The 26,500-nt window shown below is 61.2% G+C and overlaps 2 protein-coding genes across 3 annotated transcripts in view; both read right to left on the minus strand.

Annotated features, from left to right (window-relative positions):
• Positions 1 to 24: 24 nt before the first annotated feature.
• AKNA (AT-hook transcription factor) lies at positions 25 to 14,786 on the minus strand (the record flags this gene model as incomplete). Its single annotated transcript, XM_083876028.1, has 25 exons — positions 25 to 415; positions 446 to 2,107; positions 2,739 to 2,898; positions 3,128 to 3,253; positions 3,718 to 3,819; positions 3,908 to 4,066; positions 4,232 to 4,335; positions 4,480 to 4,653; positions 4,909 to 5,095; positions 5,254 to 5,486; positions 5,659 to 5,765; positions 5,859 to 6,066; positions 6,237 to 6,410; positions 6,487 to 6,614; positions 6,697 to 6,765; positions 6,859 to 6,955; positions 7,041 to 7,141; positions 7,244 to 7,303; positions 7,759 to 7,916; positions 8,039 to 8,198; positions 8,682 to 8,756; positions 9,203 to 10,155; positions 10,277 to 10,558; positions 11,196 to 11,319; positions 14,706 to 14,786. The coding sequence occupies 24 exons, from the start codon at positions 14,784 to 14,786 to the stop codon at positions 1,831 to 1,833; spliced, it is 4,299 nt and encodes a 1,432-aa protein (XP_083732154.1). The 3' UTR covers positions 25 to 415; positions 446 to 1,830.
• Positions 14,787 to 16,433: 1,647 nt separating this feature from the next.
• Positions 16,434 to 26,500, minus strand: part of WHRN (whirlin) — a gene marked incomplete at its 5' end in the record, with an annotated part of 48,009 nt that continues 37,942 nt past the window's right edge. For both annotated transcript variants that reach the window (XM_083875561.1, XM_083875562.1), the window contains 6 exons: positions 16,434 to 16,701; positions 17,312 to 17,434; positions 18,020 to 18,198; positions 20,433 to 21,012; positions 21,403 to 21,474; positions 25,206 to 25,238. In XM_083875561.1, coding sequence (XP_083731687.1) covers positions 16,519 to 16,701; positions 17,312 to 17,434; positions 18,020 to 18,198; positions 20,433 to 21,012; positions 21,403 to 21,474; positions 25,206 to 25,238 — 1,170 coding nt within the window. In that variant the 3' untranslated portion in view covers positions 16,434 to 16,518. The remainder of the gene's footprint in view (positions 16,702 to 17,311; positions 17,435 to 18,019; positions 18,199 to 20,432; positions 21,013 to 21,402; positions 21,475 to 25,205; positions 25,239 to 26,500) is intronic.

A 26,500-nucleotide genomic window follows, 5' to 3' on the forward strand; every position in this document is an offset into this window, starting at 1 on the left:
AGGAGTGACTTTGGGAAGGAAAATCAGCACACGAGTCGTCCAACCGCATTTATTTATTTCAAAAATAGGTGATTTCTTCGTACAAAATACCACCCCAGTGGCTCTGCTGGGTGTTAAAAAATAGGGGATAAGGAAAAAAAAAAAACATCATTTGGTCCTGGCTACTGCATTTGGGATAATTAACCACAGTTTCCACATGCTCCCATCACACCCTGGCTGGGTTGAGAGAGGTCACAGCTTCCAGCTTGGGGCACAGGTATGAGCAGAGGCAACCAGAGACACATAAAACCTTTTTAAAATCCCCCCAAACCTCTAAAATCCCCCAAACTCAGCCTGCTCACCCCAAAAAGTGGAGGAAGGGACAGCCCCATTCCCAGGCTCTCCAGGCTCATGTCAGGATCAGGTTCAGGGGGAGCTTGGAAGGCTCCAGACCCGAGTCACTTACTGATCCCCCCCTCCAAATGTGGGTATTTGTACAACAAATAAAAACAAAAAAAAATATATTTGACACTGGCACTTCAGGTAGGTCCTACAGATAAACACAGGCTGAGTGCTGGGAGTGGGGCAGGGGGTTTGGCTGGACCCATCCCAGGAAAAGCTGCCCCAACCACATCCTTTTCCCTAAAAAATAGACATTAACTCCTTAGAAACCCAGCTGGGAGGAACAGGGTCTCCACAGACCCCACACCTGCTTTGGTCTCAGCAGGTGACTTTTCCTCTACCAGCCCAGATTCCCTGAGGAATCTCAGGGGGGAAACCTCAAATCCTTCATTTTAATTTTGGCCTGGATGATGCTGTGGGTGGCCACATCCAGGGATGGCCAGAAAAACCCCCACAAATGCCCTCAAGGTTGTGCTGGAAATGCAAACCAGAATATTTTTATATATATATATATATATATATGTATCTATAGAAAGATATATCTATAGAATCAGATACAGCTCTGTACACACACAGATCTATTTATATCTGTTTCTCTATAGACATATAACTAAATATAGATATGCCTATATCTAGATATATCCATTTATAGATACACATATATCACACACACATTATAGATCATCAATCAACACTCAAAAGAGTGATTTAGCTGCTTACTAGTTAAAAAAAATCATGTAAAAACCACCAGAAAAAGTAAGTTTCCCCAGGAAAACTGGGTTTCAAGTCCAAGGGCAGAGGGCACAGGGCACAGCCCCCTGAGGGGGCCTAAAGGCTGGGAAAGGGGTGGAATTGGGAATCCCAGGGAATCTTAGGGAATCTCAGGGAATCCCAGGTATTTCTGCCCACACAGGCACAGAGGTAAACACAGCTGCCAAAGGGGGCTCGACCCACTCGAGGTCGGAGCATCCCCACAAGTGCTCGGGGTGGGGCGGCCACTGCCCTGGGGGGAGGACACAGGGCCACCCCTTTGGTCCCAGGGGACAGTGCTGAGGAACGCTGGAGACTTCTCCCCGCACCTTCCCTCCTCCTGCAGCTTTGGGGAGGGGTCCTGCAGACAGACAGACAGACAGACAGACAGACAGACAGACAGACGGACAGACGGACAAGCCATGCAGGAACTGAAGCGAGAGAGGGAAGGCGGGAGAGGGAGCCAGGGCAGGAGACACCTCCAGCTCTGCTGCCCTCAGATTTGGCGGGGAGCACCCAGTGCAGGGACACTGAGGGGGCTCATCTTCCTTCTCCTCATGGCAGGAGGGGTTTGGAGGTGGCTGAGGGGGCCCATCATCCTCCTCCTCCTCCTCATGGCAGGAGGGGTTTGGAGGTGGCTGAGGGGGCCCATCCTCCTCCTCCTCATGGCAGGGAGGTTTGGAAGTGCCCGCGGGTCCCTCAGAAGAGGCAGGAGCCGCGCAGGCCCCGCTCCCGGCCCAGCTCAGCGGCCAGCGCCCGGCTCATGCGGGTTGTGGTCAGCCTGACACTCTGGGCGGCCTCCACAGCCCTCCCCAGAGACCAGTTCAGCTCCTCCAGCTCCTCCAGGTCCAGGCTCAGGCAGCGGTGGTGGCTCGGGGGTCGGCGGGGACGCTCTGCCCGCCGGGGCCCCGCAGCGGCACCGAGGGGAGCCCCGGCCAGGGCGGGGGCTGAGGTAGGAACTGCCGGGGAGCAGTAGCTGGGAGGAAAAAAGAGAAATCGGCTCAGTGTTGGTCACTGGCTGTGCCTCCTCAGGGTTCTGTGCCTCCCCCACGGCTCTCTGTCCCTCCCACAGGGGTATGTGCCCCCCTCAGGGCTCTCTGCACCCTCAGGACTCTGTGCTCCCCTCACGCCTTCCTCAGGGTTCTGTTCCCCCATAGGGGTCTGTGTGTCCCTCAGGGCTCTATGTCCCCTCACGATTCTGTGCCTCCCTCACGATTCTGTGCCCCCCTCAGGGCTCTGTGCCCTCATAGGGCTCTGTGTCCCCACCCAGGGCTCTATGCCCCCCTCAGGGCTCTGTGTCCCCTCATGATTCTGTGCCCCCCTCAGGACTCTGTGCCCCCTCAGGGCCCTGTACCCCCCTCAGGACTCTGTGCCCCCCTCAGGACTCTGTGTCCCCACTCCACCTTATTTCCCTCCCTCTCCATGCTCATAGCACCACCCCCTAAAAACAGCCTTGCCCCAAAAGGAGCTGGTGGCCGTGTCACCGCATTGCCATGGGAAAACCATTGGATCACTGGGTTGGGGACAGCCCCTCCTGGGTTCCCCCTCCACCCCTGGGGGATGCTGACCACCCCCCGAGCCCCCTCCCAGCCCCAGGGCATCCTTACAGCACGGAGGGCACATAAGGCACGACGGGGACGGGTGCCAGGCAGACGGTGGCAGTGGTGGCAGCAGGGGCGGCTGCCAAGTACCAAAATCCTGGTTGCTCCGGCTTCTCGGCTCCAGCGTGGAGGCCTGGGGGACAGGAGCCACCAGGGCCACGCTCTGCTGCAGGGAGGAAGGTGGTTAGATGTCCCCAGGGGGGCTAGGTGTCCCCAGGGGGGTTAGATGTCCCTAGGTGTGGCATATCGAGTGGCAGCCCCAGGTGATATCACCTCCTGTGCCACTGCTGGGTGGGGACAGTCCCCAAGCATGGCTCAGGTTGTACTTTGTCCCTCCACCCAGCCCCCATTGCAGGGAGGAGCTGTGCCAGGCACATGTCACCCTTGTCACCCACCGTGCGTGGCTCTGTCCCCAGTACCCGGTGCAGAGGGGCCCATGGGTGCCCGGCAAGTGGGGCAGGATGTTCTCCTCGGGGTGCTGTGCTGGGGCTGCCGGGGAGCATTGCCTCCCCCAAATCCAGCTGTGGAGAGAGGAAAGCAGGAATGTCCCGTGCAGAGCCAGCCAGGGGTGTTTGGGATAAATTGAGTGGTTTGGATGTCGCTGATGAGATGGGACGGGGGAGGCTTTCCCTGCAGGGAAATGGGGGTCTGCAAAGGTGGGCTCTGCACTGGCAGCTGGGACAGGGCTGGGGACAAGTGACACTGCTCCCGGTGACAACAGGATCCCCAGGAAATCCCAGATATTTCTGCCCACAAGGCACAGACAAACACGAGGGAGGCTCGACCCGTGCAGGACCCCCAAGAGGTCAGGGCATCCCCAGAGCTGCCCAGCCTGGTCCCCTTGGGGACAGTGGGGTGTGGCCAAGGGACAGTGCCAGAGCCTCAGGCCATGAGGAATGGGTTTGTCTGTCCCCTCACTAGTTAATTAATTAGGGCCATTATCAGCTCTTAGAGGTGGTAGGGAAGGCTGGAAAGGGCCGCTCACCTGATGCCATCCTGCCCCTGTGACATCGGGGACACCCCGAGGTGCCCGGCTCCTCTCGGGGTGCTGGGGTGGCGCGTGGTGTCCCCGCCTGGTACCGTGTCCCTGCCAAACCCCAGAGTGAGCATGGCCAGGGTCCCCAAGGTGAGGGTGGCCGCCTTCAGCCCCCGCACCGACCGCCACCAGCACCCACCTATGTACTGTCCCCGAAATGTCACCGGCCCCGGGGGCTTCCCAAGGTGCTTCCGCAGGGCGGGGGGCGCCCGGGGCCCGGCGGGGGGCGGCTCTGACTCGGAGGCTGCGGCGGAGGACAGGGAAGCGAGGTGGGATCTGCTGGGGCCGAGCTCCAGACCTGCAGGACCCGCCCTGGGCTGAGCACTGAGGGGGCCGTGGCACCACCAGGACCTGGTCCCCACGGCGCTGCAGCCCCAGGACACCCACTGCATCTGGGGAGGGGCAGTGGCGGGCAGGGAGGAGCGTGTCCCCTCTGTCCCCACCCCGGTGGGGTCCCACTCACCGAGGTCCAGCTCCGGCCTGCCCCGTGGCAGCGATGCCGACCTCTCCCTCCGCGTGGGTGTGAACTCGGGGGCCGCCCTGCCCCGCGCCGGGGGGCTCGGGTCCCTGCGGAGGGGACAGAAATGCTGTCACCACACCAGTCCTCTGAAGCCAAACCCCTCCCTGGTCACAGCAGAGGTGGGGACAGGCTGAGGCTGGGGGTGTCCCCACGCTGCCCCCCACACCCTCCAGGTCCCCCCTGGCACCTACCGCAGGAGTGCTGCGCCCTGTGGGGACGATGGTCCGCCGGCCACCGGCTGCCTCCGGGCCGGGGTGACACGGGGAGCGGCTTTTCCCTCGGGATAGCTGCGAGAGCGGTGCAGGCTCTCCTCCAGCCTCAGCCGCAGCCGCCACACCTCGTCCTGCAGCGCCCGGATGGCCTGGCTGCCCCAGGGCAGATGTCACAGTGAGGGGGGGGGGGGCTGCAGCCAGCAGGGACCCCAGCAGTGCCGGGTGCCCTGGGGGAGCATCAGCAGCCCCCTCCCGATCCCCCATCCCCACCCACCGGCACCCAGCAGCTGGGATGCTCCCCAAAACCAAGCCTGGGGCTGGGCTGGGTGCAGTGGGTGCCTTTGGGGGGTCCCTGTGTCACCCAGCGGGGTCTGGCCTGGTTTGGGGTGTGGGGACGCGGCCACTCACTCGCGCTCCAGACGGGAGCCCAGCAGGTCACAGTGAGCCGAGTCGAGGGACGGCAGGTCGGGGGACAGGAGGATGGGGGATGGCGTTTCGGGGGATGGCAGGGGGCTGCTCGGGCTCCTGGCCATGGCTGGGGGGTGGCCACCGGCGCTGGCACAGCTCCTGTCTCCCACCTCCGAGTCCGTGTGAGCTGGGGAGGAAGGGGAGCACAGTGAGCTGGGATCACAGAGCAGAGATTGGGACACACCTCCCTCCAGGCAGGGGGACACCAGCACCACAGGAAGGTCTGGGAGCCCCATAAACCAGAGCCACAGAGCCAGGGCCCCCCAGATCTCCCTGTGTACTCACTGCCATCACCGTCGGGGTCCGGCCCCACCTCGCTGCCCGCGCTCTCGGCCCAGCGAGGGGGGGAGCTGCTCTCTGAGGGGCTGCTGGGGGGCAGCCGGGGCCCCCCTGTGCCCGCCGCGGGGTAGATGATGCCCATCAGTGCTGTCTCGGGGGGAAGCGGGGTCGTCTGTCTCCTCCGTGGGGTACGGAGGGTGCTGGGGACGGCGATGGAAGGTCCCAGCGAGCCCGGAGTCCTGGGGGAGGGGAGGGTCATGCGGGCAGGGCTCACCCCTGGCCACTCTGCACATCTCTAACCCTGTCAGAACCGCGCTCCTCACACCCTCAGTGCTTCTCCCGCCACCCCTGCTCCTCTTCAATCCCCCAAACCCCGCAGGCAGAGCCGAATTCCCGCAGGCGGGGCCGTACCCTGTGCCGGGGGGATGGTGCTCGGGGGTGTGCACGGGGGGTGACACCCTGCTGGCCTCCGAGCCCACGAAGCCGCTGTCGGTCTCTGGGGACACGATGCGCTGCTCCTGCAGAGGCGCGGGGAGAGCAGGATGGGTGCCCACACCCCGGGAGGCTCTGGGGGTGCTCTCGGGTGGGGACCCACAGACCCAGGGACTCACCTTGCGGGGCCCGTGCTGGGGGGCAGCGCTGCCTGTCCCACTGCTGCGGAGGGACAGGGACACCCGTGCTGGCCCAGGGACCCCCAGGGGGGGCTTGGCAGAGGCTGGTGGCTCCTCAGCAGTGACAGGGGAGGGGTGGCCCCGTGTCTCCCCCAGGTTTGGGGGTCCTCTGGGGAGAAGTGTCGCAGCTCTTCTCTCCGGGAGGTGCCTGTGGGGAGGGGATGGAGCAGGAATGATGGGGCAGAGCAACTCCAGACGTGGGGAAATGTCCTGGTCCAGCTCTCCCACGGAGGCCGTTAACACTGAGGTAAAACTGGAGACCTGGTGTCAAACCTCCTGCTCACCCCCGTCTGGGACTCGACCTCGCACAGCACTTACAAGGGCAGAGTCTCGAGGGTGGGCCCCTCCTCGAGTGACCGTGTCCTGCAGGGGACCTTGCTGGGGCCACCGTCCCCTGCCGTGGGGGCATCCACCTCCCCCTGGGACCCGCTCTCCGCCAGGCTCAGCTGCTCCAGGCTCTGCGACTCCGGCAAGGACTTGAAGTGCTCGTACCTGGGGGGACCCGGGGGTGGGTTTGGGGACATGCTCCGTGCCCGTGTCCCCCCTGCCCCGCTCTGAGGGCACTCACTGCTCCAGCAGGTCCCCGAAATCCTCCTCCACTTGGCGCTGCTTGTGCCACAAGGGCCAGGACAGCCCGTCTGCCACCCTCTCGCTGTCCCCTGCTGTCCCCCGAGGACCCTCCACCAGCGCAGGGCTCTGTGGGCACAGCAAAAGGGGGTGAGAGAGGCGACCACCCATAAATGCAGTGGGGTGGGGAACCTTCGCACCCCCAGCTCACCTCGGGGCGCGGGGAGTGCGCGGCCGGTGGTGGGGACGGGGCTGGGGGGCAGCGGGGCTGAAAGGGGGGCTGAGAGAGGGCCTGAGAGAGGGGCTGAGGGAGGGGTTGCGAGACAGGTTGAGGGAGGGGCTGCGGGAGGGGCTGAGAGAGGATCTGAGACACGGGTTGAGGGAGGGGCTGCCGCCTGCCCCCCGGCGCCAGCCGCTCTTTCAGCCCCTCCAGGCGCAGCCCCAGGCGGTAAATCTCCCCTTCCACTGTCCTGCAAGACACCAGCCATCAGTGCGCGGGGGACAGCGACCCCCGGGGTCTCTGGGGATGGGGTAGCAGCGGGATCCAGCACGTACCGGTCAGGATCAAACCCCGCCGCAGCCTCCGGGAGCTGCTGCCGGGCCCGCAGGTATTCCCGCTCCAGCGCATCCTGCGCGTCCTTCAGCATCCTCATCCTCTGCGGCACAAGGGTGCGGGGTCCGAGCCTGTCCCCTGGGCCCCGCCACCCCCCGTGGTCCTGCCTCCCCCCGGGTTGGGGTTCGGGAAGGGACTGACGCACCTGGAGCTGTTCCGAGGGTGTGGGGGTTCCTGCACGCATCCAGATTTCAAAGGATTCCACCTGGCCGGGATTGTAGGGGCTGAGCCCGGGCCTGCTGTGGCCTCCCCTCCGCACCCCCTGGACCCCCCATATGAAGCATCTCCAGAGACTGGTCCAGCACAACCTCCCTCTGCAGCCTCCCCTCAGCCTTCCTTCCTTCTCAGCTCCTTCCCAGCACCCCATAACACTCCCTCTCCCCACAGCCCCCTCCTGTAGCATCTCCCTCAACCCCTCCAATCCAGACCCCCTCCACAGCAGCCTCCAGCACCTCTGCAGCGCCTCTCCAGCCCATCCTTAAAGTCCCCCCAAATCGTTGCCACACTCCTGCAGCCCCACCAGCACTCTCTCCACAAGCTCTTCTCCATGCAGCCCCCCCGAAGTCCCCTTTCTCACAGCCCCCCAGCATTCCCTTCTGCAGCTCCCCTTTCCTGCATCTCTCCAGTCCCCAGCCCCTCCAGCAGCCCCCCGGTCCTCACCTGTGCCTGCAGCCTGCGGCTCTGCCCCGCCAGGGCCTGGGTGAGCCGGGGCCCGGGGCAGCAGCAAAGCTCGGGGCAGGTGGGGCAGCCCCCCCCGGGCACAGGAGGGGACCGAGGTTGGGGTGAAGACCCCCGATCTGACAGTCCCGGGGCTGCAGCTGCGAGAAAACACGAGGACAAGTGACACCGGTGACCCCAGCGTGGGGAAGGGGCGGTGGGGGAACCGGAGCAGGAGGGCGGTGAGGAGGGCAGGGAACATGGATCACACGGATCAACACACCTGTACCTGGCGAGGCTGGAGCTGCGGCCGGGGCCGTGGCCACGCCGAGAGCTGCCGTCCGTGCCTGCGGGATGCTGAGGGTCACCACCCGGCTCCCGGTGGCCACGGTGCCCACGGCGAGGCTGCGGCTGGGCTGCGGCGGGTCGGAGAACAGGCTCACCTGGGCGGGGAGAGCGGGTTTGGGCAGGCAGCCTGCACCCCGACCCACGCCCCGCGCCCCGGGGAACCCTGAGGCACCTCACGGGCACAGCGTGGGGCGGGTGAAGGTGGGGACACGCGTGCGGGGGTCGGCTGGCACAGCCCTGCCTCAGTTTCCCCACGCAGGCGATGGTGCGGGGCGGGAGGTGGCAGAGGTGACACGGGGACGCGTTTCCAGAGGGGTGCCCCGCCATTCCGGGGACAATCGGGCTCAGCCACCGCCCTGGCACGGAGGGGACCCCGCCAGGCGAGGGGGGCGCGGTGGTCCCCAGGCTGCCGTGGGCTCTGCACAACCTCAACCCCCGTCCTGAGCTGGGACCGCTCAACCGCGGCTCCCCGGGAGGAGGAAGAGGAGGGGGGCCAGGGGAGGAAGACACAACAAACAACCTCAGGGAGGGGGGAGCAGAGTGGGGAACCCCCCCAGGCATTCTGACCCCCCACCCACCCTGGCGCCCAGGCGCAGCTGGTCGATGGTGTTCTCGGCCTCGGCGTACTTGGTCAGCAGCTTGTGGTAATCCTCCTGCGGGGAGGGGACAGCAGTGGGTGACAGCCCCGGGCACGGGGGATGCCCGAGGGGTGGGTGCTAAAGGGAGGAGGGAGCCCTGTGTGGGGACAGCAAGGCCGGGGGAGTCCCATGGGTGGGGTGCAGAAACCCCCTCTCAAAACACCCCACCCATCCGTGCAGATTGTCTGCGTGGGGAGAGCCCCCTCTCCTCCTCCGGGGGGACAAACACCCTGAGGGTGACAAGCTTTGGAGGGGGGTGACCGCCATTCCTGGGGGACATGAACATCCTGTCACATCCTGAGCCCTGCCCACAGCCCTGCTCCTTCCCTCCTCGCCAGCTCCACGCAGGATCGGGAAGGGGTGACCAGCACCAACCCCATCGGTGACACCCCATTTCCCCAGCTCTCCCCACCCTGGAGACCCCCCAGCAGGTGTCTGAAGCGGGGGGAGCTGGGCAATACCTGGAGCTGCTGCACCAGCGCCGTGGCTTGTCTGGGGGAGCTGAACTCCTGCGGCAGCCCGGCCGTGCTGGGGGGCTGCGGGGACAGCCCTTCCCCGCTGCTCAGCAGCACCTCCCGCACGATTTCGGCCGGGGATTTGAAGCCGATGGGGCCGCGGGGGCGGGCGGGCAGCACCCGGCCCCGGGGCGGGCGGTAGCTCTGGTCGAACTTCACCCGCGCCTCCACCTTGGAGAGGTCGGGCAGGGGGTGGTTGAGGCGCCCTCGGCCGTACTGGGTGCCCTCGGTGCCCGTTCCCGAGGGGTCCCTCGTCCCTTTGCCACCCGTCCGCCTCCGGGGGCTCAGGGACCGCGACTGCCGGCCGGGCTTGGGGGGCACCGCTGTGGGCGCCGCTTTCTTGGGCACTCGGGATCTGCCGTGTCCTGGCGGTGCCGGGGGGTTCCCGGCCCGCCCGGTGGGTGCCAAAGCGGTGCCGGGGGCTGGCATCCCTGTGCCAGCTGTCGGGGGCTCGGGGACACGCTCGGGGACACGCTCGGGGCTGGGGTCATCGCGGGAGAGGCACAGGGGGAGGCTCCGTCTCGGGGTCCACTCCTGCCTGTGCCCCCCGATGGGGTCCCCGGCCGCGCCCCAGTCCCGGTGCTGGCGGGAGGGGCTGCCAGGGCCGGGGCTGGTGTCGGACAGCCCCGAGGTGTCCCCCCCGTCCGAGCTGCAGCCGCGGGGCTGGCAGAGAGCCCGGCCGTCCCTCAAATCCTCGGGGCTGCCGCTGGAGCCCGAGCCCCAGCGGCCCTCAGAGGAGAGCTCGGGGTAGGGCTCCCCATCGCTCTCTGCCCCCCAGGGCCCCTCGTCCCTCCCGGAGCTGCCCCGCTCCTCCTCCTCCTCCTCCCGGGCCGGGTCCTGCCGCGGGTGCCAGCGCCCCTCCTCTGCCGGGGACCCCTCCTCCAGCTCCTCAGTGTCACCTGCAAAACACCGGCACCGCGGGGCTGTCACCACCCACACCCAGCCACTGTCCCCGGCCCCCCACAGCCCCCACAGCCCCTCCTGGGACACTCGGGACCACCCCTTTTGGGCAGGACTCACCCCACGGTGGGCTCCTGGCACCCTCCCCCAAGCCGATGACCCCATCCTCGTCCATCCTCTTTTCAAAGTCGTCTTCTTCCTCCTCCTCCTCCTCCTCCTCCTCCTCCGGGCCCCGGCAGCGCGTCAGCTGTGTTTGTGTCCAGCGCAGCCATGGTGCCGGGCTGGCCATGGCCGCGGGGCGCGGGCCCGTCACTTGTGTCGCTTCATGGCCCGGCGGCGGTGGCGGCGGGCTGGGGACCTCCTTGTCGCGAATGTAGGTCACAACAGCATCGCCGCCGCGTCCTGGGGGGGGTGAGCCGGGGGAGAGAGAGGGATGCTCAGCGGGATGGTGGGCTCTGTTTGAGGTGTTTTCCCCACGCTGGCAGGGTCCCCAAAATCCCTGTCCCCAAAATCCCTGTCCCCAACCCCCGATGACACCCCTGGATCAGACCCCCCCACTCTGCATCCCACCACCAGGCTGCAGCTGCCACATCTCTCCCAGCCGTGAGGTCCTCGTGGGGAAGGAGCCCCTCGGGGCCACCCCAGAAGGTTTGTGCCCCCTCTGGGAACACCCAGCCCATGCTGGCGCCCTGTGGGTGTCACCCCAGCTGGGCAGCCACACCCTGGGGACCAGCGGCAGTGCTGGGGAGGCAGGAGCACCCCAAAGACCCCTCTGACAGTGAGAGGGATCCCAGCAGAGACCTGGCACACAAATCCCACTGATGATCCCAGGGCAGGAGCTCCTCCTCACCCCCACCTGGGGTTTCCATCAGCAGCCGGAGAAACGCCGGATGCCAAAACCCCAAATGTGGGGTGTGGCAAGAAAGGCCACGAGGCTTTCCAACCAATGTCCCCTCTGTTGAATTTGAGCCCCACAACCCCAAATTTTGGCCTGGGGGGCCAAACCAGGCACCAGCAGCCCCACGCAGGGGACACTCACCCTGTACCAGCAGCCCCAGGACATCCCCATCACCGTGACCCCGTGGGGTTCCTTCTGAGCACCCCGAAACCTTCCTGTGCCTCTGGGGCAGCCCAGCTTTAGCAGAAGGAGGAAATGATGTTTCCTGCAAGTTTGCAGGTGGCCACAAAAGTTTTAACCCCATCCGGCCCTGCGCAGTGGGGGTTGAACCCTCCTCTTCCAACATTTTCCATCAAAACCTTTACTTTTTAAATCCAGTTCAGAGCAAAATGCTGTAAGAAGAGAGGGGAGAGAGATCCCTGGGAACATCAGCAGTTGGATCAGCATGAGGATCTTCCAGGAGACTTAAAATTAAGCTTTAAAGCCCCAAAATTTGGCCAGGTGGACCAAATCCTTGGAAATTTCCCCAGATTTCCAAAGGGAGGCTGCAGCTGGCCTCATCCTGGGATGCTCCTCACAATCCCAGGGATGCTGTGGCCTGTCTTGGCACATTCACAGGCAGCCAATTAAATCAGCTCGTTAGTGTGTAATTAGTGGCACACGGAGGACAGCTTTACAAGCTAATGAAACCACAGCACAGTCCCTGGGGTGGCTGCTCTTAGCCAGGGGGTGCTGCGGTGATTTTGGGGTGCTGCTGGCTTGGGGATGGTGGTGATGAGGAGTAAATCTATCCATGGCACCCACACGCTCTAGGGAAAATCCTCTCATCCACTCCCAAGCCTCAGATCTGCTATTTCCACGGGTGTTTGTGAGGTTTGAGGTTATTTTCCAGCACCACCTGGCATCAAGGGTATCACCCTTGCACCAGCCTTGCTCCCAGCCCTGCCTGCACCCTTGGGGCATTCCAGGCAGGAGCAAACCCCAAAACATCCCTTAGAGTCTTGCAAATCTCCCTGGGGGGGATTTGCATGAGGTTTTCCCTCACACAGCGAGTGGATAACTCCATTCTCCACACCTGGACAGCTTCTCCTGCCACTGGGGCTGCCCATGGGATTCTTCAGACTCTGAGCTAATGAAACCAAAGAGGGATTTTTGCTTTAGCTCCTCCCTGAGCTGGGATGTTCCCAGCCCCAAATCTTTACACACATCCCAGAGATCCCCACCAAAGTGTGTCCCATCCCACCTCAAGCCCTGCAGGATCCCAGAGTGATGAGAAGCCCCAAACACCATCCCCAGGATTCCCAGAGAGACAGTGCTGGGTGAAAGGAGCCTGGGGGTCCTGTTCTTTTGGGATAAAGAGGGTTAAAACATTCCAAATCCATTCCTGGTGTTTCTTTAACCCCATTCCAGGCAAAGGACGGGGATTTTACATCTCTTGCAGGAGGCCATGCCTAACCCACATGCCACTGGCTGTCACCCCATTTCTGAGCCGTGGTTCCCATGTGCACAGCCCACAGCAGCTGCGGTCTGCAGGATCCACTTCCAAACCCAGCCACAATTATTGCCTTCCCAGAAAGTCAATGGTCATGATGGCAAGGGTGAAAAATCTCAGATTTTTCCCCCCTCTGAGTGATTTTCTCACTGTGTCTGTACTCTCGAGAGCGCAGAAAACCTTGAAAAAATGATGTGGCCTCGTGCTCAGCAGCCACAAATCAAACAGAAACAATCCCAAGTGTATGTGCAGAAATATATCCATATATTTAAATTTTCCTCTTTGAAAGCCAGGATTTTTGCAACAGGCAACTAGAAAAAGGGCTAAAAAAGCCTCAGTTAGAAAACCCTGAACTCTGCTCTGCCCCAGCCCCTCACAACCCCTGTCCTGCCCTACAAATCCCAGCCAGGGCTGTCCCAAATTGTGGCTCAGGGATGCTCCCAGCAGTGCTGGGCGCTGCCTGTCCCTGCTCTCAGCTCCAAACCCCTGATCCTTTTGGCAGATCCCACTCCCTGCCCCGTGGGACAGACAGAGGTGTGAGGCTGAGCCCGCCCAGCTCATTCCAGGTGTGGGGCAGGGCAGAGCAGCCGTCAGGGCCTGCACCAAGCCATCCTGGCTCCCGGCTTTATCCGTGGTGACAGCAGAGGAGACAGGAGCATCCTCCGCCCCAGGGCTCGCTCGGTGACAGGGAAAGGGGGGGGACAGGGCTGCTGTCACTCTGCCTTCACTGCCTTGTCAACCCCGGGCAGAGCAGGGGAATTGGGGGGGCTCTAAACCCCCACACCTCCATCCCCACAGCTCATGAGTGATGTGGAATTATCATCCTTCCCTGTATCCCAAAAATCACTTGTCTGGGAGGGATTAAAGCCTCCCCCTCCTGCACATCAGGGATGCAGAGAGGCTTAACCCCAGTCCCAGGCGAGGGATGGATGTTTTGCAGCTCTTTTAGGGAGGTTTGCAGGCGGCCAGAACGGCCTCGGGCCGAAACTTGGCAAGGGATGTCTGCTCTCCAGGAGGGAGAAATCCCTGGTGTATAAACCCTTTTTTAAAGCCCACAGAGCCCCGTTTTTATAGGCATGAAAGAGGGCAGAGAAGCGGAAACGCTGCGTTCTTAGTTTGCATTATTTCCTACGAGAACAAGGGCGGGACCATCACAGCGAGGAAGAGCCTGACAAACCTCCCCGGTCCTTGGAAAGCACACGCCTGTCACCATCACTCCAAAACCACGCGTCACCCCAATTCCAGCGCCTGGAGGGGCCATGTCCCCCCTCAACCCCCGTATAGTGGCACACCCCCATGGAGAGGCACAAAAAACCCTTGGAAATATAATTTTTTAAATCAGTGACACCAAATCAAAGCCCTATGGCAGGACAGCTCCTTTTCCTCACCCCCTCCCTGGCACTGGGACTCTCCTGTCCTGGCTGGGGGGACACCCTGGGTGCTGAACCCCCCCAGAGCCGCAGGGCGGGGGCGGATGGCCCTGCAGGACAGCCTTAATCCCCGTCTGGAGAGCTCTGTCACTGTCCCCGGGCCACTGAGATCCTGCTTAGCCCCCACAGGGCAGCGAGAGGCGGCGGGGACACGGCGGGGCAGCTGCCCGGGCGGATTGAGCTGCGGTGAACCAGCCACAGCTTCTCTGTGTCAACCTCAACCGCTCGCAGCAAAGAATTTCTCCCCCAAATCCCACCTAACCCTGCTCTTTATCACTTTGAAGCCATTCCCTGTGTCCTGTCCCTCCGTCCCTTGTCTAATCCCTCTCCAGCTCTCCCGGAGCCCCTTTAGGCTCTGGGAGCAGCTCTCAGCTCTCCCTGGAGCTGTTTCATCCCCAGCTCTCCGGCTGCCCTTGAACTTTAAGAAGCGATTTAAGCTGTGCCCGGAAGGCACCGAGAGGCTGCGGCTGAGCACGGGACACCCGCGACACCCTGGGGCACCCCCGGGCTGCCGGGAACACACGGCCGCCCTTTAAATAAAACACGGAACTGAAGCCAAACGCAGCCCCGGCCACTTCCTCGGAGGAGCCGCCGGCATCTCCCGGCCCCGCAGCCTCCGCCGAGCCCCGGCCGTGCCTCCCAGCCGCCTCCGCAGCCCCTGACGGAACTCTCCCGGAATCCTCCGGCCCCGGCGGGGAGGAGGCACCTCCAGAAGAAAAAAAAAGTTACGACAAGTTTCCTCGGGGCCACGGAGGCTGCGGTGGCGTGGGGAGGAGGACACGCCTCGGCCAGGAGCGGCGTGTCCCGCATCGTCCCGCCGTGTCCCGCATCCTCCCGCCGTGTCCCGCATCCTCCCGCCGTGTCCCGCATCCTCTCGGCCGCAGGGACCCCGCCGGGCCTGGGGGTTCCCCCGCTCCGCCCAGGCAGAGCCAGCCCTGCCCGAGCCGGGCTCAGCACAGCCGGCAGCTCTGGATGCGGCCCCGGGATGGGCCCCGGCTCTGCATCCAGCTGTGCCTCCAGCTGTGCCTCCGGCGGCGCCCCGGGGCCCCTCTCCTCCCTTCCAGGCGGCTTGCAGGGATAAACCGAGCCTTTCCCGACCCTCCCCGGGCACAGCTGGGGCACATCTGGCCCCAGGGCACCGCTGGAGAGGCGCCCTCAGCCCCGCGCGTTGCCCACCTGTAGGGACGGCCCGGCCGGCGCCTCCGGTCCTGCTCCCGATCCCAGTCCCGGTTCCGATCCCGATCCAGCCCCGGTCCCGGTCCCGATCCAGCCCCGGCCCGGCCCCGCCGGACAAAAGCGCGGCCCGCGGCGCCAGGGGGCGTGGCCTCCCCTCATTAGCATACCCGCGCCCCTCCGCCAATCCGCGAGCGGAGCGGGAGGTCGTTACCGTAAATCCCGCCCATCCTTCATTTGCATATTCCGCGGCTGGCGGCCAATCAGAGCCGCGCCTGAGGGACCTCATTGGCATAATTGATGCAGAGCGGGCACCCCCTGGCGGGGCGCTGCCCATTCCCGGGATCCCAGGGGATTTGGATTGGGATTGGGATTGGGATTGGGATGGGGATTGGGATGGGATCCATGGGGTGGGATGGCCAATCCCAGAGATCCTTGGCAGGGATTGAGGTGAGAAGGAGGAAAGGATCAGGTAAGAATCTGGACTGGAAATCTGATAAGGGAATAAGGACCAGATGGGTCAAGGATGGGATGGGATGGGATGGGATGGGGCTGACACAGAGCATCCCCTCCCAGCCCACCACCACCACTGCACTCCCACCCGCCCTGCCAGCCCTGAGAAACTCTCAGGATATGAGGGCAAATATCCCGGCACCCCTGCCCCTTCCTACCCCGTCATCCCAGCCCCAAAACACCCCCCAGGAGCAGCCTTTTTTCTACCCTGATAGATTTATTGAAAAATTAAAAGCACAAGCTCTGTATATATAAATACGACAACATTGCCAGCGATTTACAAGGCCTCCGGTTGCTCTCTCTGCATCCCCCACCCGTGGCTGGTGCCACCCACCTGGACACCTTGGGGACCACCCAAAGGAGCAGCAACCCCCCAAAACTCCCTCCAGCCCGAGCCACGGGCCCACCTCGCTGTGTGTGTGTGTGGCACTCAAATGACAGCGGGGACACCCACACTGTGCCGTCCTCCTGCCCTGCTCCCAGCCTGGCCGAGGGGGGAGAGGATGTTCCCTACCCCAGAGAGGACAGGGACGGAGATTTGAAGGGATGTGCCCGTTCTCAGGGCTGCCCTAGTGGGTGTGGGGACATTTGGGGACAAGCTGGGGGTGTGTGTGCGTGCGGGGCGGTGCGGGCCGTGCGCGGTTGGGACATTGCTGTCCCATCCTTCATCCCCATCCCAGGGACACCGCTGTCCCATCCTTCATCCCCATCCCAGGGACACCGCTGTCCCATCCTTCATCTCCATCCCAGGGACACCGCTGTCCCATCCTTCATCCCCATCCCAGGGATGCCTCTGTCCCATCCTTCATCCCCATCCCAAGTGCCCGCCAAAACCAGCGCCGCCCCAACCCCGGCCCTAAAGGGCGACGTTGAATTCTGTGACCAAGAAATCGATGTAGTCCTTTTCCTTCAGCTTAAAGGCCTCGGCGATGATCCGAGCGGCTTCCCGGTGCTCTTTGCCTCGCAGCCCTGTGCCGTTCACCTCCAGAATGACGTGTCCCACCTTCAGCTTCCCGCAGTTGTGTGCCGAGCCCCCCCGCTGCAGGAGAGAGAGGGGTCAGCTCCTGTTCCCACCACTCCCTGCATTGACTGGGGGGGAAAAACTGGGAAATATTTCATATCTGACAGGATGGATGTGAAATATTTCACTTTTTTGGAGAGAGGGGATGAATTTGGCTTCCTCTTTGCTTGCTCCTGGAGAGTGACTCCAGCTGGGATGGCCAAGAATAACCAAGGCAGAGTCAGCTCTACTTTTTTTGCTGTAAATAACTTGAATTTTGCCCCAAGTAAACAGCAAACCAGGGAGACAGCTCCAGAGGGCTCAGTTCCCTGGCTCCCATCCACCACTCCCCCTCCTCAATCCTCTGTCTGGCAGTTTCCAGACATCTGCAGACAGCAGCCAAGCTTTCCAGGCTGCCCTGATCCCCTCGGAGATGTCTGGAGCACACAGCTGCCTCCCAGGAGGCCTGTTCTGGGATGGGATGGGATCATCCATGGGACACAGACACGGCAGAACAGGGCCTGGGGAGGTGCAGGGGGGAACAAACCCCCAAAATCCCTCTAGCCACGGCTCAAGGGCCTTCCCCAGCCTGCCCAGGGAGGAGAGGGATGGGATGTGCGGGGAGCTGTCCCCTCCCAGCCCACCCTACCTGGATGGTGACGATGCGGGGCAGCGGCTGCCGCGTGTTGGCGCCGCCCTCGATGGCGATGCCCAAGGTGGGAGCGCTCTTGGACACCCGGATCAGACACGACGTGGGCTCCAGGAGCCCTGGCTGTGGGGACAGATGGCAGCACTGCCTGGGGGGGCCTGGACACCGTGTGCCAGCCCTGCTCCCTCGGCCAGGGGACACGCTGGCTGCCACCACAGAGGGACAGCCTGAAGTTGCTCTCTGATTTCTGACATCTGAAATCCCAACTCTGGGCGGGTCTGGGAGGGTTTGGGAAGGAGCAGAGCAGCTCTCTGCCTGCCTGAACAACCTCAGCCTCATCACCACCAGAAACCCTCTAAGTTATGTCTGATAGGTGGTGCCACCTTCCCTTTGGGTGACGGGTGACTTCACTCATGAGCCTTGTGGATGTCCCTTTGGAGCCAGGAATTCTCCCATGCCCCATGGAGCTGCTTGCTGGATCTGGGAGGGATGGGATTTACCCAGGATGGAGTGACCCTGCCCTACAGGTCTCTCCTGACCCCTTTCCCCACAGCTCAGCCCCCCAGAGAACTGACCAGCCTCAGGATAAACATCCCAGCTAAGCCCTAATAGTGGTTGCTGCCTATGGGCAGAGGGAGTGGAAGGGGCTGGCCAGGCAGTGGGGCATAGCCCCCTCCCACACAGAGCAGCCCCCCAGGCCCCCCTCACCGGCTTGGAGGCCCCTTCTGCCGCCCCCTCGCTCCTGGTGGCCTCCTTGAGGCTGCGGCTTTTCCCGGGGCCCGGCTGCCGGCTCTTGTCCTTGCCGCTCGTCTCGACCTCCCCGATGTCCACCCCGCTGTCCTCGCTGAGGGTCTGCCCGCTGTCCGACAGCTGGGAGAGCGTGGAGGCTGGGGAGAGACGCGGCGTTAGCGGCCGGACAGCACCAGGGCCAGGCCGGCCGAGCCCCCTCGGGCCACGGAGCGAGGGCAGCTCCTGCTCCCAGGGCCGGGCAGCTCCCCTGGGGTTCACACCGGGGCTGCACAGCCAGGTGCCCAAGCACAGCCCTTCAGAACTGGGAAAAGCCTGCTCAGATCATCCAGTCTGACCGCGAGATCAGCACTGACAAGATTGCTACCAAAGCATGTCCCCAAGTGTCACATCTACATGGCTTTTAAATTCTTTCAGGGATAGGAGCTCCACCACTGCCCTGGGCAGCCTCTCCCCATTGGGCAGGCAGCCTCTCCCAATGACCAGCCTCTCCCAATGACCAGCCTCTCCCAATGACCAGCCTCTCCCAATGACCAGCCTCTCCCAGTGACCAGCCTCTCCCAATGACCAGCCTCTCCCAATGACCAGCCTCTCCCAGTGACCAGCCTCTCCCAATGACCAGCCTCTCCCAATGACCAGCCTCTCCCAGTGACCAGCCTCTCCCAATGACCAGCCTCTCCCAGTGACCAGCCTCTCCCAATGACCAGCCTCTCTCAATGACCAGCCTCTCTGACCACTCTTTCAGTCCCGATTTCCAACCTGATGCTCCCCATTTCCTCTTGTCCTGTCCCTGTTTCCTGAGAGAAGAGATTGACCCCAACCCCACTAAACCCTCCTGTCAGAAGAGCAGAGCCGTGCACAGGCAGCACCAAGAGACAACTGGCCTCAAACTCTGGGCTGGAATCCAACCCCCATCCCAAACTGGGACGGAGGGAGAGAGTGATGAATTCAGGGATCCTGCTGGAGGCCAGTTTATGCAGCCCATGCTCCACAACAGGGTCTGGGAGGAGATGGGGTCGAAGCCAAGTGAAGAGGCGCTGCCGTGTGTGATCTTTCTGCCCTTTGAGGATGAAGACCAAGTGCAGACGGAGACTGGAGGTGTCACCACCAGCAGGAGAAGCAGCGGGAGCGGGGCGGCTGCAGTGGCGGCGCTGTGCCACACGAGGGCGACATTGCCACTCGTGTCGGCCGAGTGCTGGGGAGCCCGGGGACGCTCCGGGACCCCCGGGATTGCCCTGGATCCCTGGGATTGCCCTGGATCCTCGGGATTGTCCTGGACCTCCGGGATTGCCCTGGACCCCCGGGATTGCCCTGGACCCCCGGGATTGCCCTGGATCCTCCTGGACCACCGGAATTGTCCTGGACCCCTGGGACTGCCCTGGATTCCCAGGATTGTTCTGGATCCACGGAATCGCCCTGGATCCCCCTTCCCTCTCCATCTCCGACAGATCTCCCTGGATCCTCCTTTCCTCTCCATCTCTGAGGAATCCCGGGATTCCCCTGGCGTCTCTCTTCTTTCTCCATCTCCAAGACTCTCCCTGGATCCTCCTTTTCTCTCCATCTCTGAGAGATCCCCTATTAATCCCCCTTTTCTCTCAATCTCTGAGATCCCCCTGGATCCCCCTTCCTTCTCCATCTCCAAGAGACACCCTCTCAATCCCCCTTTTCTCTCCATCTCCGAGGGATCCTGGGATTCCTCTGGGACCCCACTTCCCTCTCTGTCTCTGAGGGACCCATGGGGCCCCACACGCTGCTCCCTCACCTCCACTTCTTTTTCCTGGGATAAATGGGACTCTCGAGCTCAGTGTGGGCACAGTTAGAATTTCCACCCCCCCAATACACAGTTAATGGGAAAGGACCAGAATTATTCCTGGTCCTTGAGATCACAGAATGGCCTGGGTTGGAAGGGGTCTTAAAGCTCATCTCATGCCAATCTCTGCCATGGGCAGGGACATTTTCCACTAGACTGAGCCCTGTCCAGCCTGGCCTTGGAAACTTCCAGAGATCCACAGTTTCTCTGGGCACCCTGTGCCAGGGCCTCATCACCATCAGAGGGAACAATTCCTGCCCAATCTCCCATCCAGCCCTGCCCTCTGGCAGTGGGAAGTCATTCCCTGTGTCCTGTCCCTCCATCCCTTGTCCTCAGTCCCTCTCCAGCTCTCTTGGAGCCTCTTTAGGTCCTGGCAGGGGCTCTGAGCTCTCCCTGTTCTCCAGGTGAGCACCCTCAGTCTCCATAGTAGAGATGCTCCAACCTTTGGCTCACGACACCCCTCACAAGACCTGAAACTCTGTGAGATCCGTGTCCTGTCCCATTTATCTCTCTCCCAACACCCCGGGGATGGTTTTTTTCCCCATCTGCTCAGGTAACACCCACCTCTGGCCTGTGGCAGGGGCCTCACTTCGTTGACATCGGGCTCGCTGTTGGGCTGGTGCACCTCCACCATGATGAAATGCTGGTTGGCCCCAGCCTGGGGGCTGCCCTTGTCCGGGGGAGGGGGCGCGGGGTGCGAGGGTGGCGGAGGAGGAGGAGATGGGGCTGGGGGGCTCTGCAGCCCCTCTGGGGATGGGCTCTTCAGCCTGGTGGGGCTCTGCACCCTGGGGAAGGGCCCGATGGGGTGCTGGCTGAGCAGGGACAGCGGGGAGTTGTCCCCCGGCCTGCGGGAGCCGCGTGGGGACGGGGAGATGGTGGCGTAGATGGCGCTGGGGGCGGAATCCTCGGTGGACGTGGAGGTGACGCTGACCGTGTCCTTCTCAGGGGCCTTGGGAGGGGGAGAGGGGTTTCGGGGGGCCACAAAGAAAAGGCCAGACTGGGAGGACTCAGAGGAGGGACGTTTGGGCTTGTCCTTCCCTGGGACGCGGTGCTGGGCAGAGGAGGGGTCCAGGGCCTGGGGGGCTGATGGAGGAGGAGGAGGTTTGAAGTTGGGTGGTTCCTCTGGGAAGGAGGAGAGGTCATCCTGCCAAAGCAAGCACAGTCTGTAGGACACCATGGCTGGGCTCAGAGTCAGTCAATCTTCATCTCCTCACGCTGACCACGGCTAAAGGGGCTGGTTGTTATAGAAACACCTCCCTGACCTGGCGGTGTTACACAAACACCTTCCCGACATTCTGACAAGGAGAATGTGACTCACAAATGAGCACAGCTCATACAACCCACCCAACCTTTGCTTTGATTTGCACGAAGCTGCTCCTATGCAGCCAGCCAGAACCCTTCTCCTGGACCCATCTGATGATCTGTGTTCAGTGACCCCCTGGGGGGTTGATGGGGCAGAGCTGCTGAAGCTGAGGCACAACCCAGTACCCCCAGTGTGCCCCCTGCCCCACCCAGCCCCTGAGCGGGGCCTTACCAGGGACACATCTGGCAGGGTGTTGATGCTGCTCTGGTGGCAGTCCCCAGCTCCCTCCAGTTCTGACGTGTTCTGAGAGGGCAGAGAAGGAAGAGAGAACCGTGGCACAGCAGCAGGAGCAGCCAGCACAGTGACAGCGTGATGGGGCAGGCAGAGAGATGCTCCAAACCCATCCCCAAATATTTTTGCCTCCTTGGGGGTGCCCTGGAGACCCCCAGATTTGTTGGGATACAGGCTCTCCCAAGGAAAATTCACCCTAAGGATGTGCCCAGAGCGTGGTGTGGATGTGATGGGGTGAGCTCCTCTAGGCCCAAATCAGCTGCTCCTGCCAGATTTGGAAGGAGGGAAGGAACCAGCCCTGTGGGCTGCAGGTTCAACACCTGCATTTTTTTTTTCCCCAGAGGAAAGACAATAGAAATTTAAAACTCTCCTCCCCTGCAACCCAGAGCAGTGGGTCTCAGATGGACAGAGAAGAGAAGCTTTATGAGTCCAAAGATGTCACCAGGAAATGCCACACCACCGTTCTGAGGATATCACAGCTCCAGAAATCCAGACGGGATTTCCTGTGGGAATCTCTCAGGCCATGGATGCAGCTGAGCAGAGCAAACCTGGCTAAGTCAGGGGGGCAGAGTAGGAGGCACAGCAGGGCTGGGGGTGCAGCTCAGGGAATCCTCTGCCAGGGGGGACCATCCCCAGCTCCCCTGGTGCCCCTGCTGGGGCAAACCCAGCCTCAGCCTCCCCTCCCTCAGCTCAGGAAGGCTGAACTCAGCTCCTGTCACGCTCACAGGGCTGTTTGGATGGGGCAGGGCACAGTTTGTGCTTAAGTGCCTGTTATTTATTGCAGGGTAAACAGCTGATTAGCTGAAATGCTGGTGCATCTGCATCTCCCCCAGCTGCTGGAGGCTGCTGCCGTGCCTGTGAGATGTTCACGTCCCAAAATAGACACGGGAGACAATTAAGACCATTAGAGGAGCAGCAAAAACATTGATGCAAAGTGCTTTTATCCCCGTGGCTTCTGAAGGAGCCCTGGAGAATAAGAACACAAAGAAACAGCTTGTTCAGGGAGTGACAGGTACAGGCCTGGCTTGGGAAACCTTCCTCTGGCACAGGGGGGTGTCATCCTCAGTTATTCCAACATAAGGGGAGGTGGCTTTTTAAACAGAATCACAGGAGGATTTGGGTTGGAAAGAACTTTAAAGATCATTTAATTCCAACCCCCATGGCTGGGATATCTTCCACTATCCCAGGTTGTTCCAAGCCCTGTCCAGTGTAGCTTTGGACACTTTCAGGGATCCAGGGGCAGCCACAGCTTCTCTGGGGAGTGACTGGCAGCAGCCAAACTGTCACAGTTGTGTCACCAGTAAAATGAGAATAATCTGCCCAATTCCCCCTAAAACCTGCCAGGGCCATTTCCTTCAAGCCTGTGCCCACCACAGGCCACGTCCCAGCTCTGGCCTGGCAGCAAGAACCACTCTGTCCTGAGCTGTGGCTCCTCTGCAGGAGATTTGCCTTTCCCCAGGCTCGGTTCGTCAGGGGCAAAGGGAATTAAACAGTGATTGCTCTGGGCCATAAAACACGAGGGCTTTTAAGCACATTTGCTTTCAGGAATTGGCTATTTCGAGGCTGTGCCTTCCTGGATTTTCCTTGAAAGACTCACAGAAGCCACTGCCCTGAGAAATGAGTCTCTATTGACAAGGCTGATCCCTCCTGCTCCCTCCTGCTCGTCTACCCCGTCTATTTTCCAGTTCCTCCTGGAACCTGGGGCCAGGTGAGGCCCTTCCAGCCCCTCCTCAGAGCAGCTGGGAAATATTTGTCCTTCTTATCCTAAACAGAGTCCCCGGCAGGAGTGATGGAGCTGCAGAGCATCTTTCAGACAGGAAGAGTTTTCATTTGCAGATTAAAGGGTGGAGAAACTGCCACTTCCCCAGGGAACACAGCCCAACCTTTCATTAACTTCTCAGCTCCAAATCAATCCCCTAATTTGCAGTTACTGCTAACGAGAGCTTTGCTCAGCTACTCAGCCTGAGTCCTGCAGGGTTTCAATTTTGAACAACTGCACCAGCCTGGGAACAAACCTGCCTTCCCTCCTCTCCTCCTTTCCATCTCCCCCTCTGGAATGCAGACACAGGGATGGAGCAGCCACAAGCCTCTGCTCCAGGTTTTAGGGGCTCTAAGCATGTATAATGACCTCCACACAGTGGTTTCACTCTGTCCTTATCCTCATCCTCTGAGAGGATCATTCCCAGCCCGTGGGAACCCTCCATTTGGGATATCCCAGGGAGCTGGGGGCAAGCCAGCACCTCTGGAACCAGCTCTGAGAGGAAAAGGCACCTCTGAGTGGCAGCAGCTTTGCTAGGAGGTGCTGGAGAGGAAAAACAAAACTCACAGGGATATCAATCCCTTCATCCCAACACTGAGGGTTCGCCAGGAGATAGGGACAAAGGGAATGCCAGGAAAATCCCAAAATATGCCAAAATACTGGTCAGACATGCTGGACCTGATTATTGCAGTCTGCAGCTGATCTCTGCCCTGCAGGACTCCTCTGGATTTCCAGGAGGTGCTGGTGACACTCAGTGGCTGAGTACCTGTAGCTGGCACCATCAAACACAGCATTGTCTCATTCCCAGGCAACTTTCAAGCATTCCTTAATGGAGTAATTTATCCCCCAGCTTGGTTTTGGTGGGAGTTCACTCACCAAGCCACGGGCCAGGTGGTGTCACTGTGTTTGGTCACCCACTCCCACCCCCTCCCCTGCCTGGGGGAGGATTTCTCACACACAGTGCGAGTGCACTGACCCCCTGAACTGCACCATGGAGTTCTGCACACCCAAGGCCCATGAGGAAAATTCTCCCCCGTCCTAAGGATGTGTGTGCTGGGATGTGAGCAGCCTGCTGAGAGAGCTGGGGCTGCTCAGCCTGGACAAGAGAGAAAAGTTTTCCCTCTTGGGAAACAAGGAAAGTTTTCCCAGAAGCTCCTTGGAGAGCAGAGCAAAACTCACTTTGTTTATGCAGATCCAGAAAGGATCTCACTGAAATCCCTCCTGACCTGAGCAGGTGGCTCTCCTGTGGGCAGTTGTGGATTTACCAGGACAAAAGGTAAATCTCTCTGCAGAGACTTTGTTGTGGCATTTCACATCTGGGGAGGGCTGTACTAAAGATGGGGAGAGATTTTTTAACAGGGCTTGTTGTGGTAACACAGAGGGAAATGGTTTTAAATTAAAAAAAGGTCAGTTTAGATTAGATAGAAGGAAGATGTGTTTTACAACAAGGGTGGGCAGGCCCTGGCACAGGGTGCCCAGAGAAGCTGTGGCTGCCCCTGGATCCCTGGAAACATCCAAGGCCAGGCTGGATGGGGCTCTGAGCACTTTGGTCTGGTTGAAGATGTCCCTGCTCACTGCAGGGCAGGTGAATTAGATGGTCTTAAAGGTTCCTTCAGCCCAAACCAGCTGTGTTCTAAGATTTTCTATTGGTGTTTAGGCAGGGTGCCCACCCAGCTGGCACACAGCACAGCAGGCAGGGCAGGGCAGGCAGGGCACTGTGGGCTCTGCCACGCTCCAGGTCCCTCCAAAACCCCATTCCTGAGGTGCCCCTGGCACTCAGGTACTAGCTGGGCCTGGTTCAAGCTGAGCCTTGTGTGCACTGCAGCACCAGGGACTGGGGGCAGGATCTCTCCTGTGCACAGACACGGAGGGACAGCAGGGGTGGGTGACACGAGGTGGCCGTGCACCTGCAGCAGCTGCAACACCCCCCGGGCAGCCCGTCCCTCCCCTGCCCACACACACTGACCAGGCACTGCAGCCCTACCTCCATCAGGTCTATCAGCCACAGCAGCCGCTCCTGGGATGTGCCGAGGGAGAGCAGAGGGAAACAAGCACAAAAGCAGAAATGTTCCGTCAGGGGAGGTGCAGAGCAAAGCTGAGCAAACCCCGGCACGGCGCTGCCCTCATCCCAAACCCACCCCACAGGATCCACAGCCAGGGCTGCTGGGAGGGCTGGGGTGAGCCCCAAGGAGGAGGACTCAGCAGCAGGGGCTGAGGGCAGAGGGAACAGTTTAGGAGCCTTGCCCCACATCTCTCAAGCACCCATCCAGCATGAGCTGGTGCTCTTTGCTTGGCAGCTGCCCCAGCCAGGGTGGGCACAGCCATCTCCAGTGGCAGCATTCCCATCATCAGGCAGAGCCTGGAGCAGCAGGGTGTGCTCTCACACCCATGGGAAGAGGTGCCACACAGCCAGGGAGGCCCTGCAGGGACACTGAGGGACACCTGCTCTTGAAGAAAACTTTTAAAGCAGTGGTGCCACTCCCTTCCCTGTGCCACAGCAGCACCCTGGGGTCTCTCCCCGAGCTCTGGGCTCATGTGCCAGGTGGGGCTGGGCCACTGCTCACACACCAGCCCAGGCAGCCACGTTTGGCACGTGTTGTGGAGCAGGAGGCACACCTGGAGCACGTGGCACAGTGTGAGAGAGGGGTGTCACACTCAGCACACAATCCTGGCACACCTCAGGAAAGTTTTCCCAGCAGCTCCTCAGAGAGCAGAGCAAAACTCGTTTTGTTTATGCAGATCCAGAAAGGATCTCACTGAAATCCCTCCTGACCTGAGCAGGTGGCTCTCTCATGGGCACTTGTGGATTTACCAGGACAAAAGCACAGCTCTGATGCTCTGGCACTCTCTGAGGTGTCTCTTAGGCAGGCAGAGCCCCAGGAAAGCCCCCTCCCCTCTCCCCCACAGGCTATGCTGGGTGGACCCTCCACAGCCCCATCCCACCACCATGGGCTGCTTTCCTGGCTGAGGAACCAGCACATTGTTCCTCTTTTTTTTTTTTTTTTTTTTTTTTTTTTTTTTTTTTTTTCCCATGAAGGGTTTAATTTCCAAGGTTACTAATGCATTTATGATGAAAGACATTTTTATGGCGAGGAAATTAATTTGGGGGCTGTGTGCCTGCACAGTCTGAGGTGATTACAGTAACTTAATTAGACAGTGCGTGCGACAGGGGCCTGGCAGAGAGACGTGGGAGTGCTGCTGAATGGGCTGGGAATGGGATGCAGCTGCCTGGCCACCGTGGCTCCCACTGGGATGGGGAGCAGGCACCATCCTTAGGGA

Source organism: Zosterops lateralis (genome assembly GCF_965231275.1).
Source record: "Zosterops lateralis genome assembly, chromosome: 20".
Lineage (NCBI taxonomy): Eukaryota > Metazoa > Chordata > Aves > Passeriformes > Zosteropidae > Zosterops > Zosterops lateralis.